This window comes from Balaenoptera physalus (assembly GCF_965194825.1).
Source record: "Balaenoptera physalus genome assembly, chromosome: 3".
NCBI classification, from domain to species: Eukaryota; Metazoa; Chordata; class Mammalia; order Artiodactyla; family Balaenopteridae; genus Balaenoptera; species Balaenoptera physalus.
The window spans coordinates 141,200,015-141,217,067 of NC_138890.1; the positions used below are offsets into that span (position 1 = coordinate 141,200,015).

General features: G+C 37.4%; 1 protein-coding gene across 5 annotated transcripts in view; it reads right to left on the bottom strand.

The window, feature by feature from the left end:
* The window catches only part of NNT (nicotinamide nucleotide transhydrogenase), a 95,741-nt gene that overhangs the window by 19,367 nt on the left and 59,321 nt on the right, over positions 1 to 17,053 (bottom strand). For all 5 annotated transcript variants that reach the window (XM_082455874.1, XM_082455870.1, XM_082455873.1 and 2 more), the window contains 5 exons: positions 16,705 to 16,938; positions 15,250 to 15,410; positions 13,896 to 14,075; positions 6,221 to 6,380; positions 4,022 to 4,103 (listed from right to left, as the gene is read on the bottom strand). In XM_082455874.1, the coding sequence (XP_082312000.1) occupies positions 4,022 to 4,103; positions 6,221 to 6,380; positions 13,896 to 14,075; positions 15,250 to 15,410; positions 16,705 to 16,938 (817 nt within the window). The remainder of the gene's footprint in view (positions 1 to 4,021; positions 4,104 to 6,220; positions 6,381 to 13,895; positions 14,076 to 15,249; positions 15,411 to 16,704; positions 16,939 to 17,053) is intronic.

A 17,053-nucleotide genomic window follows, 5' to 3' on the forward strand; every position in this document is an offset into this window, starting at 1 on the left:
ACTTCTACTCTCAGACGTATGTACCTTTATTACTTAATAAATTTGCATGTCCTGGCTCTTCCTGTACCCCAAAACATAACAAAATCCAAGACGGCTGAACTCTTGTTTATTTAGATTACACTTAATCCATGAAAAACAGGAAAATCCAGTTAGATCAACAAAATATTTCATCTTCAACTATCTCCAAAGAATGGGTTTCCTAGCAAAAATAACATATATTTAAACTTATAGCCAGGTCACACAAGACTGTAAAACACTATTAAACTGCAAATACCATTGGCAGCTAGATGTGTTTAGACAGAGGATGAAAAAATAAATATTTATTTTTTAAAACCTGCAAAAAAAAATGTCATGTTATGAGTAGTATAAAAAGTTTAAAATATCCCCCGGACACTTATCTACTCTTCTCTTTTGCATTCCTACCTTCCTTCTACTCTACTCTTCTTAGCATACTATCACATTAAATGGAATTCATTCACTGATTCATTTGTTGATCAATTTGTTCTCTATAAACTTTTGAGAGTGGGAACTGGGCTTACACATTCTTGTATTCTCCGTACCTAGTAATAAATTTCTATCAATAAATTATTAATAGAAAGATAGAGTTGAACATTAACATGAAAGCAATATATAACATCAGTTAGTCAATCAAAGAAGTTGAAAGGTGGTTTCATAAATTTAAAAGCAATAATGCCGTTATACAAAGAAAATCAAGTAGTGATTAATTGCAAAAAGAAAAAAATATATACCTCTTTCTAAGAATTATTCCTTGGAAAGATTATCTCAGCTTTACAATGAAAAGCCTATCACATCAATCCAAAGATTGGGAAATAAAGAGAAAAAAATGTCTGTGCTCTTGTATCATAAGATTTTTGTAATAAAATGCTTTCCAAGATCAAGCATAAATTAGGTGTTCTGGGTGCCCGGGAAGCAACAATATCCTGGCCACTAAAGAATAGCTAAGTCAGTGAACTACCATGACATTCTGAAATGAGCTCTTGTCATGAAATGTCATGTGCTTCATTAGATAATCTCAACTCTCTGTGAGCATGTTATGACTATGGCCAGAGTAAAGGAAAACAGGAGTGTCTCTAAATCAACCGTGGGCCATGAAGCCAGACAGACTGTATGACAGACGCAATTTTTCTTGGCACCACTTGGGCATAACTAATTGATGACAATCGTATGTCCACACTGGCACATTTCCATGGGGAATGTGTGCTAATATGTCACCACATCTGGATGCTAGGCATGCTGGGGTCCGGAGGCACAAAGATCTACTAACAGCAGAGGCCCAGCAGCTGTGCTCAATGAACACCGTGGGAGCTCCACAGAGTGATGAAAGGACTAAATTACTGCAAACTGTAAATACAGATTTATTTCATTAAAATACGAGGTAACTGCTGCAGCCATCTCTTGTTCAAACTGACATTTGCCTCTTAAGAAAAAGCTAGCATCCATGTATACACACAGTCCTAACTTCATAAAGAAAATCTGCATCTCTCCTACGAAAAGATGACACAAATAAAGCAAAATCAACAAAGTTGCTATATTCTCTTTAAAAAAAAAAAAATCCCCACACGGACGCTAGGAAGGAAAAATATGATAATATACTCTCATCATGTTAGCAAGAATAGTTCTCTTCTGTTTAATTCAAATGTGAGATTTACATAACTTATGACAAAGCCCACGTTGAAAATTCAACATATTATAGTCAAAAAAAACCCTTGGACATATTAATATATATTTCATCTTTAATATGAAATAGAGAGATCAATATAAATGGCTTACTCTTCCTAACTCACAAGTAGAGATTAGGCTGACCAATAATTTTATTCTGATCCTACATAATAAATTATTAACAAATTTATTATTCACAACTTATTTGAAAAATTGATGACAATTATATGAAACAAAAGCTCTCATGAAAAGCCTGATGTTCTGGCCACAAAATTACTTCAATAAAAAACAAATTGTAACTGAGAAACTCTTCATATATGTTTAATTAAATATCTGCTATAAATCTTAAGTCAAATAATTACTTTTCCAATGCAGTGTGACAGACATCCTCCTCCTAAAACAGCAGTTTATATTATGTCCTCATGGATAAAATTCAAATTTTAATCAGGTCAGAAACCAGAATTTCATTTGTCTTATCCCTTTTCTTTTCAGATGGTTTTTTTCCTTCCCTCTTAATTCCTTTCCTTTCACATCCTGCCTTCCGTCAAGCTGCTCAACCTGCACCCACAACCTGGACTGACCAGTGGGTAATAAGAGAGGTATGTCAAATTAATCATTCCCTTCCCTAAGGATAACTAAGACATGAAAGCCATCTTTCTCTGTTTTATTATGATTGCCACTCATCTCCTAAACAGTTATGTGGTGACAGAAGGCATTACTAATACATTAGAATTTTTCACATGTGGATTGAATAAAGAGAAACAATTTCTTTTTAGGAAAATCATGAAAGATTCTGTAACACATCCTTTCCACTTGCAGGTCTGCAAATGCTTTAAGTGGCAAGACGATGACTAAAAGGGAAGCACTGTTTAACACCCTCTATGAAAACAGGAATAAGTTACTAAAATGAGACCTCTTATGTGAAAATTAGAAAACAAAGAGGATGCCTTTTCTCATCTTCTATCTTCAATTCATCTAAGATTTTACCAAACGTGGAAACCGCCATCTGACATTCTGACCATCACAGAAACGATGGTCCTATCATGAAACAGTATTTTGATTCTGTGTATTTGAAAAGCACAGACTCACTATAGATCACAGAAGGTCAAGAGCAAGAAAAGGACTGAAGAAGGGAAAAAAGGGTGGGAAGAAAGGAAGAAATAAAATGTAGCTGACACTAAAATATTTTAGATAACCCTCTGATTTCATCATCTAAGTCTCTTTTACCGCTATTAATAGTTGGGACATTCAAGCTGAAGATTAGGACTCTGCATCCAGTCTGGCACAGATAGTCTGACTAGATCTAGGCACACTGTGGCTTATTTTCTTATCATCTGCCTCCAGACAAAAGTGTAAGATTGACAGCTCAAAGGAATTTTTATTAACAGACATTAACTGTTTTGTCAACATACATTAACATCCTGGTGAACAAACTAATTTTATTGAACAAGAGAGTTATCTTGTCGCTCTGACTTACGGTACCATGTCAGTGAAACTGCTAGGGAACCCGTCTCCCCACACAACACGAAGCAGCTATGCTCCAGGGACAACTCCAGACGGTCCCTTCTTCGCTGCTTCCTAACAGCGGAGTTCCAGAACATGGATCCAAAGGTGCGCAGAACAGATGCAAAGTACTGCAAGGGTTCACCACCCCCCACCCCATTTTTACATCCCACAAAACCCTTTATCCAAGGTCACGGGGATAATCTAGAAATGCACAGTCCTTGACTTTGCCATTCTGCTTAATATCCGCCCAAGAGCAGAGTCCAGTGCCCAAATGGCAAGCAGCAGGAACAGCTGCCATTCTAATTCACAATTCAAAAAGTGTATGGCTTTATTGATTACCTATTTTATACATAGGAAAAGAAATTTTCCTGCAGCCTTTTCCAGCCTGAGTGTGAGAGCTTTATCAGTCAGCTATTAACCAGCCAAAGTTTTACCACCGGGTCTCACCCTTCAGAGACCACTCGTTTGAGATGTTTTTCTTCAGTGTGAACAACAGACACCAAAAAGACACAACTTGATGTGATTCAGATGCCTTGCTTGACCTCCTTCCCCAAATCAAACCACAGAGAAACCAGGTTTCTATTTTTCCCTACTGATAACTATCCTGGAATTTAGTACAATAAAATTTCCTTTTCTAAAATGAGACTATATTTAGGTTTGAGGCTATTAGAGATAGTGACAACTAACATGTAAGACTAAGGCTAGAATAGTCTTTTACAACTTACAATAGTTTCTCTACCTAGTATCCACAGGTAAAACTCCACTTGAAGAAACAGTCACCTAAAGGAAGTCATCTATTTTCCTTTCCTTTCACACACGAACTGCAAGCACTTACCTGACTTTTTTGCCCTGTTCGGAGAGCATCTTTACCAAATCAGCAATGGGGTACTGAGCTTTGGCCGCACAGAGACCGTAGCCTACAAGGAACATTAAGAACACAGAAGAATGTGGTTTTATTTCAGATTTTATGAACTACAATTTCTCTCTTGATTGAAACATATTTTTATGCCAAAAAGGGCAATCAGTTAACAGGACTAGAAGTGAAAACAAAAAACTTACAATATGGACTTTTAAAAATATTGGCCTAAATTTCAAATTCAAATTCTCATGGTCCCTTCTCAGTCTCCTACAGTGTCTGACACTGCTAGGCACTCCCTCCCTACATCACATATCACACATCTCACACACACACTCACACACACACACACACACTTGTGCACAGGCTCTCACTCGCTCTCACATAAACATTTTCAAACTGTCTCCCTACTTGGCTTTGATAACATTACAGTCCCCTGGTGCCCCTCCTGACTTTGTCACTACTCTTCCTCGATTTCCTTGAACGGATCTTCTCCTTCTGTGCCCCCACCCTTAAATGATGAAGCTCCCAAGGGCTTTAACTTTGCACCTCATTCTCTCTTTGGAAAATCTCAGCCCATCCCATGGCTTCAACGACCACCTGACGGTTCCCAACCTGTCTCCAGCCTCAGCCCGTCACTGAGCTCGAGTTCAACCTGTCCGCTGTCCCAGCTCCACCACAAACTTAACGTCTCCAAATAAGAACTTAAAACCCTCCCCCTCTGCCAAAAAATAAATAAATGAATAAAGTGCTCCGTATTTCTGATGGTCCTACAGGTATGACCGAAAATGTCAGTCATCTCCCTTCCCCTTGAACCCCTGTGTTCTGTCCCTCCTCCCTGTGCAATGAATCTCACATCTGTCCCCACTTTCCTACCCTCATTTTTCCAAAGACCAAGTCTCTGCTCAAGGTACTCCCTCTGCCTCCCTCCCAGTGCCATCCATCCTCTAGGGCCCCATACAAATCCTCACTTCCCAACAATCCTGCTTAGGTTTCCCATGATAGATAAAGTGTCTACATCATCCAGTTCAGCCCTTATCATAACCCACCGTGCATTATTTATCTATCTGACTTCTCCACTAGATGGAAAATGCCTAAAGGGAAAAGGGTGTTGTCTCTTACTCTTCCCCTTCACACTCCGGCACAGCGTTTCTCAACAGGTAATGCTGAAGCGCTCTGGCTGGGAAAATCCATGCTGCAGGAATGTCCCAGGCTTTACAGAATATTTAGTTTACCTGCTCCCACACACCAGCTGACAGTAGCAGCCCCATCTTGGAGACAACCAAAACCCCAAACCCACGTGTTTCAAACGCCCCTAGAAAATGATATTGCCCCCACTTGAGAAGGCTTGCACCTGAATATTCAATCCTGCTAAGGTTTGTTATTTATTTACATCTTAGTATATAACCAACCAGCAAACTACCCACATGTCAAATCGATTGATTTTCTTTATAGAAAACTTCTATGATACCATGATAGAGTTAAAAATCCTAATCTGGAATCAATGTATTGCCTGTAATAAATACAACGGCATTCTGCGATGAGTAAAGAAGTACTGGGCTAAACCTCAGAAAATTGGGAAATTGAGGCCTGGAGAGATTAACTGACTTGGTCCACATATGTCAATTGTTAGAGGCAAAATTAAAAACAGAAGTAAGGTGTTATGACTCCTAGATGAAGTCCTTTCTACTGGGCCTTGTTACCTCATCTTGTTGGAAACCACATGATTCTCAATGATTTTTTAAATATTTACTTTTGAAAAGAAAAGAAAGACATTAACATTTACCAACCTTTACTGAGCAAGTCTAACAAGTAAGTTAGACACTTTCATATACTAATTTAATGCTGACATAGGCCCAAAATTTACCAATGAGAAAAAAATAACCAAGACTCAAAGATGATTTAAACATTTGTACAGAACCACAAAAAGACACAGGTAGAATCCACTACCTCAATTTATAGAATCTCTATGTGATTCCCAAAATATTAACCTAAGCCAAGAATTCTCAGTACTTTTCGCTTAGTAATCACAGGGCTGCTTCTAAATTTCCATTAAGTTTTCAAAAGTGAAGACGTTCCACTTTGATTTTTTTCCCTATTACAAGAAATTATTTTAATGTAATCCATTACAACAGCTATTACAGGTTGTTTGTTTGCTTTGGGGTTTTGGTTTTTTACCTGGAGTAATAATAATATTATTAGCTTCTCGAATCATGTCAATTGCATTGTCAAGGTTGATTTCTGTATGTGTGCCAGAAATTTCCATGGGTTTTCCACCAGCTGTTGAAGTGGTACCGTAGCCTCCAAGAATCACATTAGCCAGGGAGCGATTCATTGCCTGGAGAGTAAAATTGTAGCTGTGAGAGTTTAATCCACATAACTTTTGAAAATGGTGTGAATCCTGTGTATATGGTATTCAGAATCATTTAAAGAGGCTTATTTGATCACCTAAAACATTTTAACCAAATCAATTTGATCTAGCTTCTGAAAATTATTTCAAAAATTTAAATGATAAGAAGACATTTGGGAAATCACATCATTTTTTTCTATAAAATCAAGTGTACACTGATATCTTTTCAGTCAAAATAAATTTTTAAAAATTTAATGGAAAATTACCAGTGATATTGACATATACGTGAAAAACTCAGATCTAGTCATTATTATCTGTGTACTGATTGAGCAAGTTTTACCTCCATATTGACATGTATTTCACCAGAGTAAAAGAGAATGATAGCTATAAGAAATTTTACAAGGTGACCCTACAGATCTCAGGTGAATTCTGCTACCAGCTGCAAGCTGTCAAGAGGCAACAGGGAGGAATCAAAGGATAGGGATCCCTGTCATTTAGAAGTCTGCTGCCCTCTGTCATCAGGAAAAAAGGAAATGTGGGAGTTGATACTGTCTTATTTTCCAAATCAACTACAGTTCCATGAAGCAATAACAGAAGTGACTGGATTCATCATTAGCCTTCTAAAATATTTCACTTCCAAAAAAGGTAAATGAGTTAGTTTATACACTGCTTCGCTAAAATTTTTAACCACCCTTTAACTAGAAAAATAATGTCAGGAAAAAGTAAGAGGAAGGCATTTATTGCATGCTCATTTACAATCATCCAACAAAGTACCATACAAACACCACGGCTGGAATATGTGACAATAACGGATCTGGTTTTGAAAACTGTTTGTAGACCTCTGGAGGTGTGGTGGTTAAAAAAAAAAAAGACAGGAAGCTAGATGTTTTGAGTAATCAAAAACATTTTAAGAATTCAAATCACTATGTGATCAAAGTAGTCATTCTAAATGATCATAACTGAATGTATCACTTCATAAAGAATTCCAAAAAATTAAATCCTATTTTAAGGGTTGTAATAAACATATCATTGATCCATCAGTTATACTATTTTAAAGCTATGCAAGTGTCAACCTATACTTTAAAAAAAAGACAACACTTTTTTATTAAAGAGCAAAAAGCACCTGGAGATTTTCAGTGATAAGGAACACATCAGAGAAAAAAAAACATGACCACTCATCCAAAGATAGGCAAGCCTGCTACCACCTAAGGAGAGAGATTTACATATACTGTTGAAGTGGGACAGAGGCAAAGGCAGGGAAGAAAAGAGCAGAGAAGATGAGCAAAAAGCCACACTTGACTTATCATAAGTTTCAAAGATGTGGATCAAAATGTTGTCAGAATTTTTTAAATTGTTCTTTTGACCTAACCCCATTTATCAGATATAACATTCACATTTCACAAAGCCCAGAGTCTGGTGGATTTGTCTAAGTTTCTTACATATAAAATAAAGTTCAGAATATCTTTATGCATATTATTAACAGATAAGAGGGTCAGAGAAAAATTAAAGTGATGCTTTTAATTAAGTTCTTCATCCCAATCCAATGTGGAGTTTTAAATTCTTAACACAACCTCCTATACTTAAATCCAAGGTTGAATGAAAATCCAAACAGCCATACCTGACACTTCCCAAACATTCAACATTTGCTGATTTTGATAAATCCTTTCTACTTTTAAATCACAGGATTCTGAAACAAAATTACCAGAAATACATTCTACCAAATTCTTGCCCTTAAAAACTGATTCAAAGGCCAATTTCAGACACTGAGATATTTCTGCCATAGATAACTTTAAAAAAAAAAAAGTGAAATGTACAAAGAGGCTCCATCACCTGCATCACACAGTCCTGTATAAAGGGAGAGATGACAGAGGCACAGGATGTAGAAGAATATGACCACTTTAACTTGGCTTAAAAGGAACCCTCCTTTTCTTCCTATAAAACTGAATGGAGGAGAAGGAAAGAATTTCTGAGGACATTTAATTAACGTGTACCCACTTCTGAAGGTATCTTACAAAGAGAAATTAGGGAACCACACAGCAGTTTAAGAATCAAAGTCAGCTTGTTAAATACATATCCACAAGCATATCACCATTAAGCTAATTCCATGTGGTCTCTTAAAAATTAGACTAAATTAATTTTCATCTCTGAATTTACCATTGCAACGACATCACAGTTCCAACAAATGTTTAGGGTTTAGGGCTTTGTTTTGTTTCCTTTTATTTATTTATTTTTTTTGCTTGCTTAAGTGATTAATGAGACTATCCTGTGACCACTGATGGACAGATTGAAGAGTTCCCAACTTCCAAGACAAAGTATTTGCAACACTGTCCAAGACTGTTCCTTTCAAGTTATTAAGTCCTGTAATGAAAATTGTATGCTACGTTAAAGAGATCCTTAATTCACATAATTCCAAGCAAACTAAGAAATAAATATGAAAACAAAGGAAAGGTCATAAAATAGACAAAGCAATAACAACATTAACAACATGTATACCATTGACTAGCATCTCACATTTCAATGCTTTGTAGGTGCTAATTAGTTGATTGCAAGGCAAAAAAAAAGTTATTTTTGCTTTGGCTTTGATCTACTTCATTCTGTTTTCTTTTCATTTGGAAACAAGCAGCAAAGTACAAAAATCAGAAAATTTGGTCTGAGAATGCTGTTGCATTTTTGTAAGCCGTCTATATCCCAGGCAATCTGGACACTATCTCAAGTAAATGGACTGCAAAATCATGAAGAGTTTAATGTCTATACGACATCTGGATATAAAGCAAATCATTCATTTGAGCTGGCTGTTTGACACTGTCAACATTTTTCAGCTTTTGTAATATTGGGTGTTGTGTAACCAAGCATTAGGCTCAGAGGATACCCAAAAGAATTCTTTGTCAGAACAAAACTTCAATTTTGGGATGCTGATTACACTTAGGGTGCATTCCATTCCCTCTCACATAATAAAACCACTCTGTGCTGGTTTGGACTTGCATGTTTCCTTCAATAAATAATAAAATAATGAAGGTAAACATACTAGTAATATTAATAGATATTTGATATGTGGTAGTATTTCTGCTACCATAACCTATCTGGAGAAGATTCCAAAATGTGAAATGAGCTAACAAATAGAATATTCATCTAATGTTCATTTAACAATTATTATACTCATTTGAATGTGCCAGGTGCTAGGGCAGCCTCCATAAACACAAAGGTGAATAATAAATGGTGTCTTAGGGCTTCTCTGGTGGCACAGTGGTTGAGAATCACCTGCCAATGCAGGGGACACGGGTTCGAGCACTGGTCCGGGAAGATCCCACATGCCGTGGAGCAACTAAGCCCGTGCACCACAGCTACTGAGCCTGAGCTCTAGAGCCCGTGAGCCACAACTACTGAGCCTGAGTGCTGCAACTACTGAAGCCCGCGCGCCTAGAGCCCATGCTCTGCAACAAGAGAAGCCACTACAATGAGAAGCCCGCGCACCACAACGAAGAGTAGCCCCCCGATTGCCACAACTAGAGAAAGCCCACATGCAGCAACGAAGACCCAACGCAGCCAAAAATTAAATAAAATAACAAATAAATTTTAAAAAATAAAAAATAAGGGCTTCCCTGGTGGCGCAGTGGTTAAGAATCTGCCTGCCAATGCAGGGGACACGGGTTCGAGCCCTGGTCTGGGAAGATCCCACATGCCATGGAGCAACTAAGCCCGGGCGCCGCAACTACTGAGCCTGCGTTCTAGAGCCCGCAAGCCACAACTACTGAGCCCGAGTGCCACAGCTACTGAAGCCCACGTGCCTAGAGCCTGTGCTCGGCAACAAGAGAAGCCTCCGCAATGAGAAGCCCGCACACCACAACGAAGACCCAACACAGCCTAAAATAAAAATAAATTTTTTAAAAATAAATTAAAAAATTTAAAAAATAAATAAAAAATAAATAAATAATAAAAAATAAATAAATAAATGGTGTCTTAAAATATCTTGTAAAATGAGAATAATATTTCCTACCTCCAGAATTAGTTTGGGGATTAAAAGAGTTAATATTTGTAAAGCACCCAGCATATTCTACTACGCCCAATTACGAGCAGCTATTTCACTTGTATTATTATTATGAACCACTCTGAGCTGCTAAGCACAAGCCATGGAGAAACAGTTTCTTATAATAAACAGTTTATTATAAGAAATAAACAATTTCTTATAATAAAGATAAGAGTCAATGAGTATGAATGTGAAAAGTCAGAGAGCAGGAAAACTTAGAAGAAAAGGAAATTTCTATCTTTGAAATTGAAAACCATGCAGGTGTGTTTTTGTTGTTGTCTGTTTTGTAATAAGTCATAGGAGTAGAACATGAGCAGTAAAACAAGCACTCTGCACATCAGTGGTGGGAGCTTTGACTGCAGAGTCCTTTGGAGATCAATTTATCAATATCTACAGCCAACAAAAAGATCTTACTCCGTTTAACCAAGTAATTGTACTTATAGAAATCTGACCTAAGAAAATAATCAACAACACACAAGGAAGAATACTGCAGAAAAAAAAAGTTAAGAACAACTAATATCATGGACTTGGATAAATAAATTATGGTGTATGTTTGTGATATAATAACATGTAGACACTAAAATTTATTGGTTAAAAAATTAAACGTTAACATAGAATGTATTTAAATATATACATATGAAAAAAGACAAGAATTAGAATATTAAGTGTTAACAGTTAAGTGGTAATGGGATTATAGATTATTTTATATCCTTATTTATCCTTTTTTTTTTAAAATTTATTTATTTATTTATTTATTTTTGGCTGCATTGGGTCTTCGTTGCTGCACGCGGGCTTTCTCTAGTTGCGGCGAGCGGGGGCTACTCTTCATTGTGGTGCGCAGGCTTCTTATTGTGGTGGCTTCTCTTGTTGCAGAGCACAGGCTCTAGGCACGCAGGCTTCAGTAGTTGTGGCACGAGGGCTCAGTAGTTGTGGCTCATGGACTCTAGAGCGCAGGCTCAGCAGCTGTGGTGCAGGGGCTTAGTTGCTCCGCGGCATGTGGGATCTTCCTGGACCAGGGCTCGAACCCGTGTCCCCTGCATTGGCAGGCGGATTCTTAACCACTGAACCACCAGGGAAGCCCCCTTATTTAGCCTTTTCTATTTCCTTAATGAAAGATGTTTCATTAAACATCTTTTATTTTTGCAATTGAGTAATATTTTTAAAAAAATTAAAGCTTCAACTGGTCTCGAATCCAAATTACTACAATTTGCTATTACAAACAAAATATCTAACCCAGTGTGATACTTATGGTCACAGACAGCTATGAGACCTTGTTAGCCTTACATACAATATAGGAATAAAAAATATCTGAGGTATGCTGACAGTGGAATGGCATGCCTGAGGCAGTGGAAACAGAAAAGAAACAGAAGAACTAGAAAAAAACAGATCAAGAAATATGAAAGAATGGATAAAAATTAGGAGAAAGATGGTATAATTACAGAAGCACATGTAGAAAAGAGTACTTTCAACAAGTATCTTTTATACCTTATTCTAGTTAATGCTACTGCAAAGGTTACTATAGTTACTATAACCAACAATAAAAGAAACTAAATAAAGAAGGGAAAGGAGAGGAAATAAAAGACAGAAATTTGGGAAATACTGTTGATAATTTTAAGAACCTAAAGAAAACCATTTAAGAGAAAAAGGATAAAGATAAGAAGGTACCCATGCTGACACTCCAAGAACTATATACAAGCCCCGACCTCCTCTCCCCATTAGTATGCCACTGGCCTTGTAAAAATTCAAATACTCCCATTTAATTTTAAAATCAGTATTTTACAAACCATAAGTTTAAGTATTAATGACAATCTGCTGCCCCCTGCTGGTCACTGAAATTCACCAAATGAAGCAAAGTCAAACTAGGGGTTAAAAGTTCATTTTTAGAGAAAACTATTTCTAATACAACTGAATAAATTTTTCTCCTTCATAAACCTTTGTTTTTAAAAACTCCAAATCCTCAGGTTTACCTGGTGGCGCTGTGGTTGAGAGTCTACCTGCCAATGCAGGGGACATGGGTTCGAGCCCTGGTCCAGGAAGATCCCACATGCCGCGGAGCAACTAAGCCCCTGCACCACAGCTGCTGAGCCTGCGCTCTAGAGCCCACGAGCCACAACTACTGAAGCCCGCGCACCTAAAGCCCCGCGCTCTGCAACGAGAAGCCACTGCAACGAGAAGCCCGTGCACCGCAACGAGAAGCCCGCGCGCAGCAATGAAGACCCAATGCAACCAAAAATAAAAATAAATTAAAAAATAAATAAATTTATTTAAAAATAAATAAATAAATAAAAACTCCAAATCCTGACACTTTTCCAGTAGGAAACACCTGTCCAAACTCCTTGAACTTGGGGGATTTAATTTCAAACCTCTCAGCTTGTTTTGAACTTAGGCTTTCAAATTTTTGCTTTTTACAATATAGCCAAAGCAAACTAATTTTTAATTATGAAAAGATAACTACAGCATTCAATTTACAATGAGACTTTTCAATTAAAGACATAAGAGAAATTCTGAGCTGTAAAATAAGGTATTTTTTTAATTGTAATAAAAGAATGAAGGTGAAGTTATTTTTCTGCCTGAGTTATTAATCAGCATAAAGTCACATTCTAACTTCACCCAGTTTCATGCTTGTCCTTTCACAGCCATTCAAAACTATTATTTAGAGAATAATATCTATAATTTGAAAAAGTTTTTTAGTCAAACCTTTAATTATTTGCAGGATATCTTCTTGCCATTAAGAAGAGAATTAGAAACAAAAAGGAAGCTAGGAAGTATGTGTCTTGTTAATTTTTTTTTTTAAATCATGCTGACCACAAAACTTCAAGATAGGCACTCTCACAGATGACGAGTGGGAGTGTAAATTGGAGCAAGCTTTCCGGAAACCACACAGCAATAAGTAGACAGAGCCCAAAAAATGAGCACACCCTTTCACTTCTAGGAATCATCCTAAGACAAAACTCAGAAGTGCCAAAATGTATTTAGGTACAAAGAGAAAGAAAAATCAAACAACCTTAAAGTACAGCATTAGGGAAAAGTAAATAAATCTTGAATATCCATATTCTAGATTAGTATGAAGACCCTTAAAATCATATTTAAAAAGCATTTTTAATGATAAGAAAGTGGCAAGACTATAATTTGGAAGATTAAAAAAACTCAACGTAAAACAGTGTACAATATGATCAGATAAGTAAACACACAGATATGTAATACACAAAGAAAAAGAATATAAGGAAATAAAATCTTAAGTGTTTATCACCAGATGGAGGGAGTTAGAAGATTTTTATCTTATATTTAATTTTCCAAATTATCTACACTTGGGTACTTTAAAAGCAGTATGGCAAATTTATTCAAACGAAACACTCTGATATTTCTGCTGGAGAGAAAAAGAACCAGCACAGTCATTTTTACTGCAAATAAAAGAAATGACAAACAGGCCCTCGTTTTCAGAACAGCATTTCCTTTTCCTCCATTGGCTGCTTCCTTACCACACACATGATGTAGGACAGTATCGCACCGGAGGAGCCGATGAGCGCACCCACGACGGTCAGCAGACTGTTGTTGAGCAGGAAGCCCTCTGCACACAGGGCCCAGCCTGAATAGCTGTTCAGCACGGTGATGACCACGGGCATGTCAGCACCCCCAATGGCAGCCGTCAAAGTCACACCCTAGCACAAAAACCAGAGCGGAACTCAAAATTCATGTGATGAAAAGAAACCTCTGACGCTGAGCGTCATGGCTCGCAATCATTCCGGTTTTCCAATTAATATATTTACACGTAAGTTCCACACCTGGTAATGACCGAGTGACCCCTATCGGACCAACTCTCCTACAGACATAACAAGTGCAAATGCTGAAGCACAACCCCTGTGCAAAAAAAATCCCTAAATCCCTAAAAGGCAGTGATGAAGAGCAGGCAAAAATTGGAGAGGGGTCTACACGTGGAAAAAAAGTAACAGCACTGAGTCAATGTCACAGTTTTTATGACTTTAGCTGATGAGGAGGGTCCTGTTGGTGCCAAGTGAAGCCGCTAAAACTAAAATATGAGCCCAGTCTTACTAGCTTGAAAATCTGAGGATAGGGTTTAGGGTGACTAAGCAATTACTGTATGTCTAACTTTGTGCTAAGCACTGTAGATGATTAAAAAATTTTTAAGCATAAACCTTGTCTATAAAGTATATACTAAGAGTATACTAGACAAACATGAAGTAATCAGTGAATGGCACAGAGCTATATACAGCCGCACCATACACTGCTATAAATAGAATGCTAAACTGTGACATACAGACACCTAAAGCATACTGTATGTATCCATATACTAAAGCAGTAACTAGAGAGGAAAAGGAGGGCCAAGCTATCCTGAAAGGTTTCACTTAACTCCCTCACTGAACACACAGGGTTTATTAAAAACATTTCATTTCATACGATCATTTGGTTTGGTATCAGAGCTTCCAACAAATGTGAGAGCAACTAATGGGCAGGGACTCTCTGACACTTATTTTATAGGGCTTGTCATACAGCAGGCACCTAATGAACAGAAATGAAACCCTTGGCTTTTTAAATTCCTATTCACCAACACATTGATCCAGTGAAAAGATGCCAGAGCAAAAAAGATGTCCCATGTGACAGCTTTGACAGGAATTAGTAAGTGAAGAGAAAGAGTAATTTTCTCCTTACACTTTTCTATATTTTCCAGACTCTCCAAAGATGAATACATAACACCATTTTGAGACATTTTTATTCCATCAGGGGTCTTGAAGAGACAGAAATAAGATTAGACTGTAACCTAACAAAATACTTAGTTCCTCGCTAAGAATGTGCTTTCTGTCTCTGACCTCTTACCATGACAGCAGAGAGGGCTGACACAGAGCCCAGACAGGTAATGCCAGTGGTGAAGCTGGGGTCCAGCATGAACGGGATGATTCCACCCACGCTGGCAGCCAGCAGGCCGGCATTGAGTACGTGCCTCCCAGGGAGCAGGAGCGGGGCGGATTTCAGGATACCTAGGGCCAAGCACGTGGGAATCAGAACCTAGAAGGTGTCACAAGAAACCCCCTCACACACACACTCTTAAGTGTGTGTCATTTAATCCTAAACCACCAAAATTTAATATTAGGATAAAAACATGCTACTTAAAATATCACTTTATATCACCAGCTACTGAAACATAAAAGTAAATTAGAGTTCTTACACATAAATACTAATGGAAGTAGGAAAAGTAGGGCTCGACTTAATTGTCCTTTACTTTGATCACACAACAATTTCCTCACTCTTTGTCATGGAATCATGAAAAGTGATTTTTTTTTCCCCATATGACCAATACAGAAGTTAAGTGTGGTTTTATTTATTGAAAATGTCAAAACAGAGTCCTAGAACATTAGCCTTTCTGATTCTATCAACTGAGCCCAAGGGAGAGGGTCCTTGTTTGCTAATTGGTTCTAAAGACAAAGCATGAACTAACATCTTACTTATGGTACATCTTCTCCTTTTTTTAGCCCCTTTTTGTTTCTTTTGTAAAAGTTGCCACTGCTGTTTTATTTATTTTTTGGTTTACCTTCCTTTTTGACTGTCTCCTCCCCAAGAATATAAGCTCCATAAAAAAATAAAATAATAAAGACAAAGCGTGAGACAAGAATATCGTAGGCTTTAATTTCTTTTGTGATTTTTAAGTTTCACGGAAGTTCCCCCACTTAATTCTAATGACTTGATTACTGAGAGACAAGACCAGGTTTTTAAATCACAAACTAGTTTCTCTAGAGACTTGCTTTTTCATGAAAACACTGAAAGCAGCTATGTGAGGTTTTCCCCTCCACTTCTATTTTCATGATTGGCTTTAGCGGTAGCAAAAGCTGCCAGGCTAGCCCCCTAAAATGTGTATTTGTTTTAAAAGTAAGTACTGTATACTAATCACACAAATTTATTCAGTAAGCCTCTCTCTATTCTGGAAAATGTATAAATCATTTCTGTGAACACTACACCGGCATCTCTAACCAAGGATTATAAAGACATTATTTTGTTCATACATATTATCAAATGTCAACTAGTCCCTCTGTGAATTTCTGTGCATTAGTTTACTTCACTAGCTGTCTGCAGAAGACATGGCTTCAAAGCTTTGTGAGATTTGTAAGGATCAATAAAGGGAAGCCATCTTTATGGAGAAAAAAAAACTTTCATAATGTCATACAAATACTCTTCACCTAACAGGTTCTACTACTAAGCTATTTTCTGAAATTGAAATGGACCCCTAAACACCCTAAATAATAGATATTTACCTCTATGTTATACTGAATCACTTACCCTGCAATTTTCCATAGGCAACAAGAGAACCACTAAACGTGACACCACCGATGTAAGTACCGAGGTAGGCCACGGTCTTGGTAAGATTAGCTGCTGCATCCGTAGCGAAATGTGGATATTCTACAATGTACTCAGCTATGCACGTAAGCACAGCTGCCAAGCCCACTAAACTGTGGAAAGCAGCAACTAACTGAGGTAAATCAGAAATCTGGATGCGTTTCGCAATTGTCAATCCTGTTGGAAAGTGAAAGTCAAAGAGAAATTAAAACTTGACAGACCTTTGAGAAACAACCCAATAAAGACCACACTTGAATATTATTCAGCCATAAAAAAGAAGGAAATCTTGCCA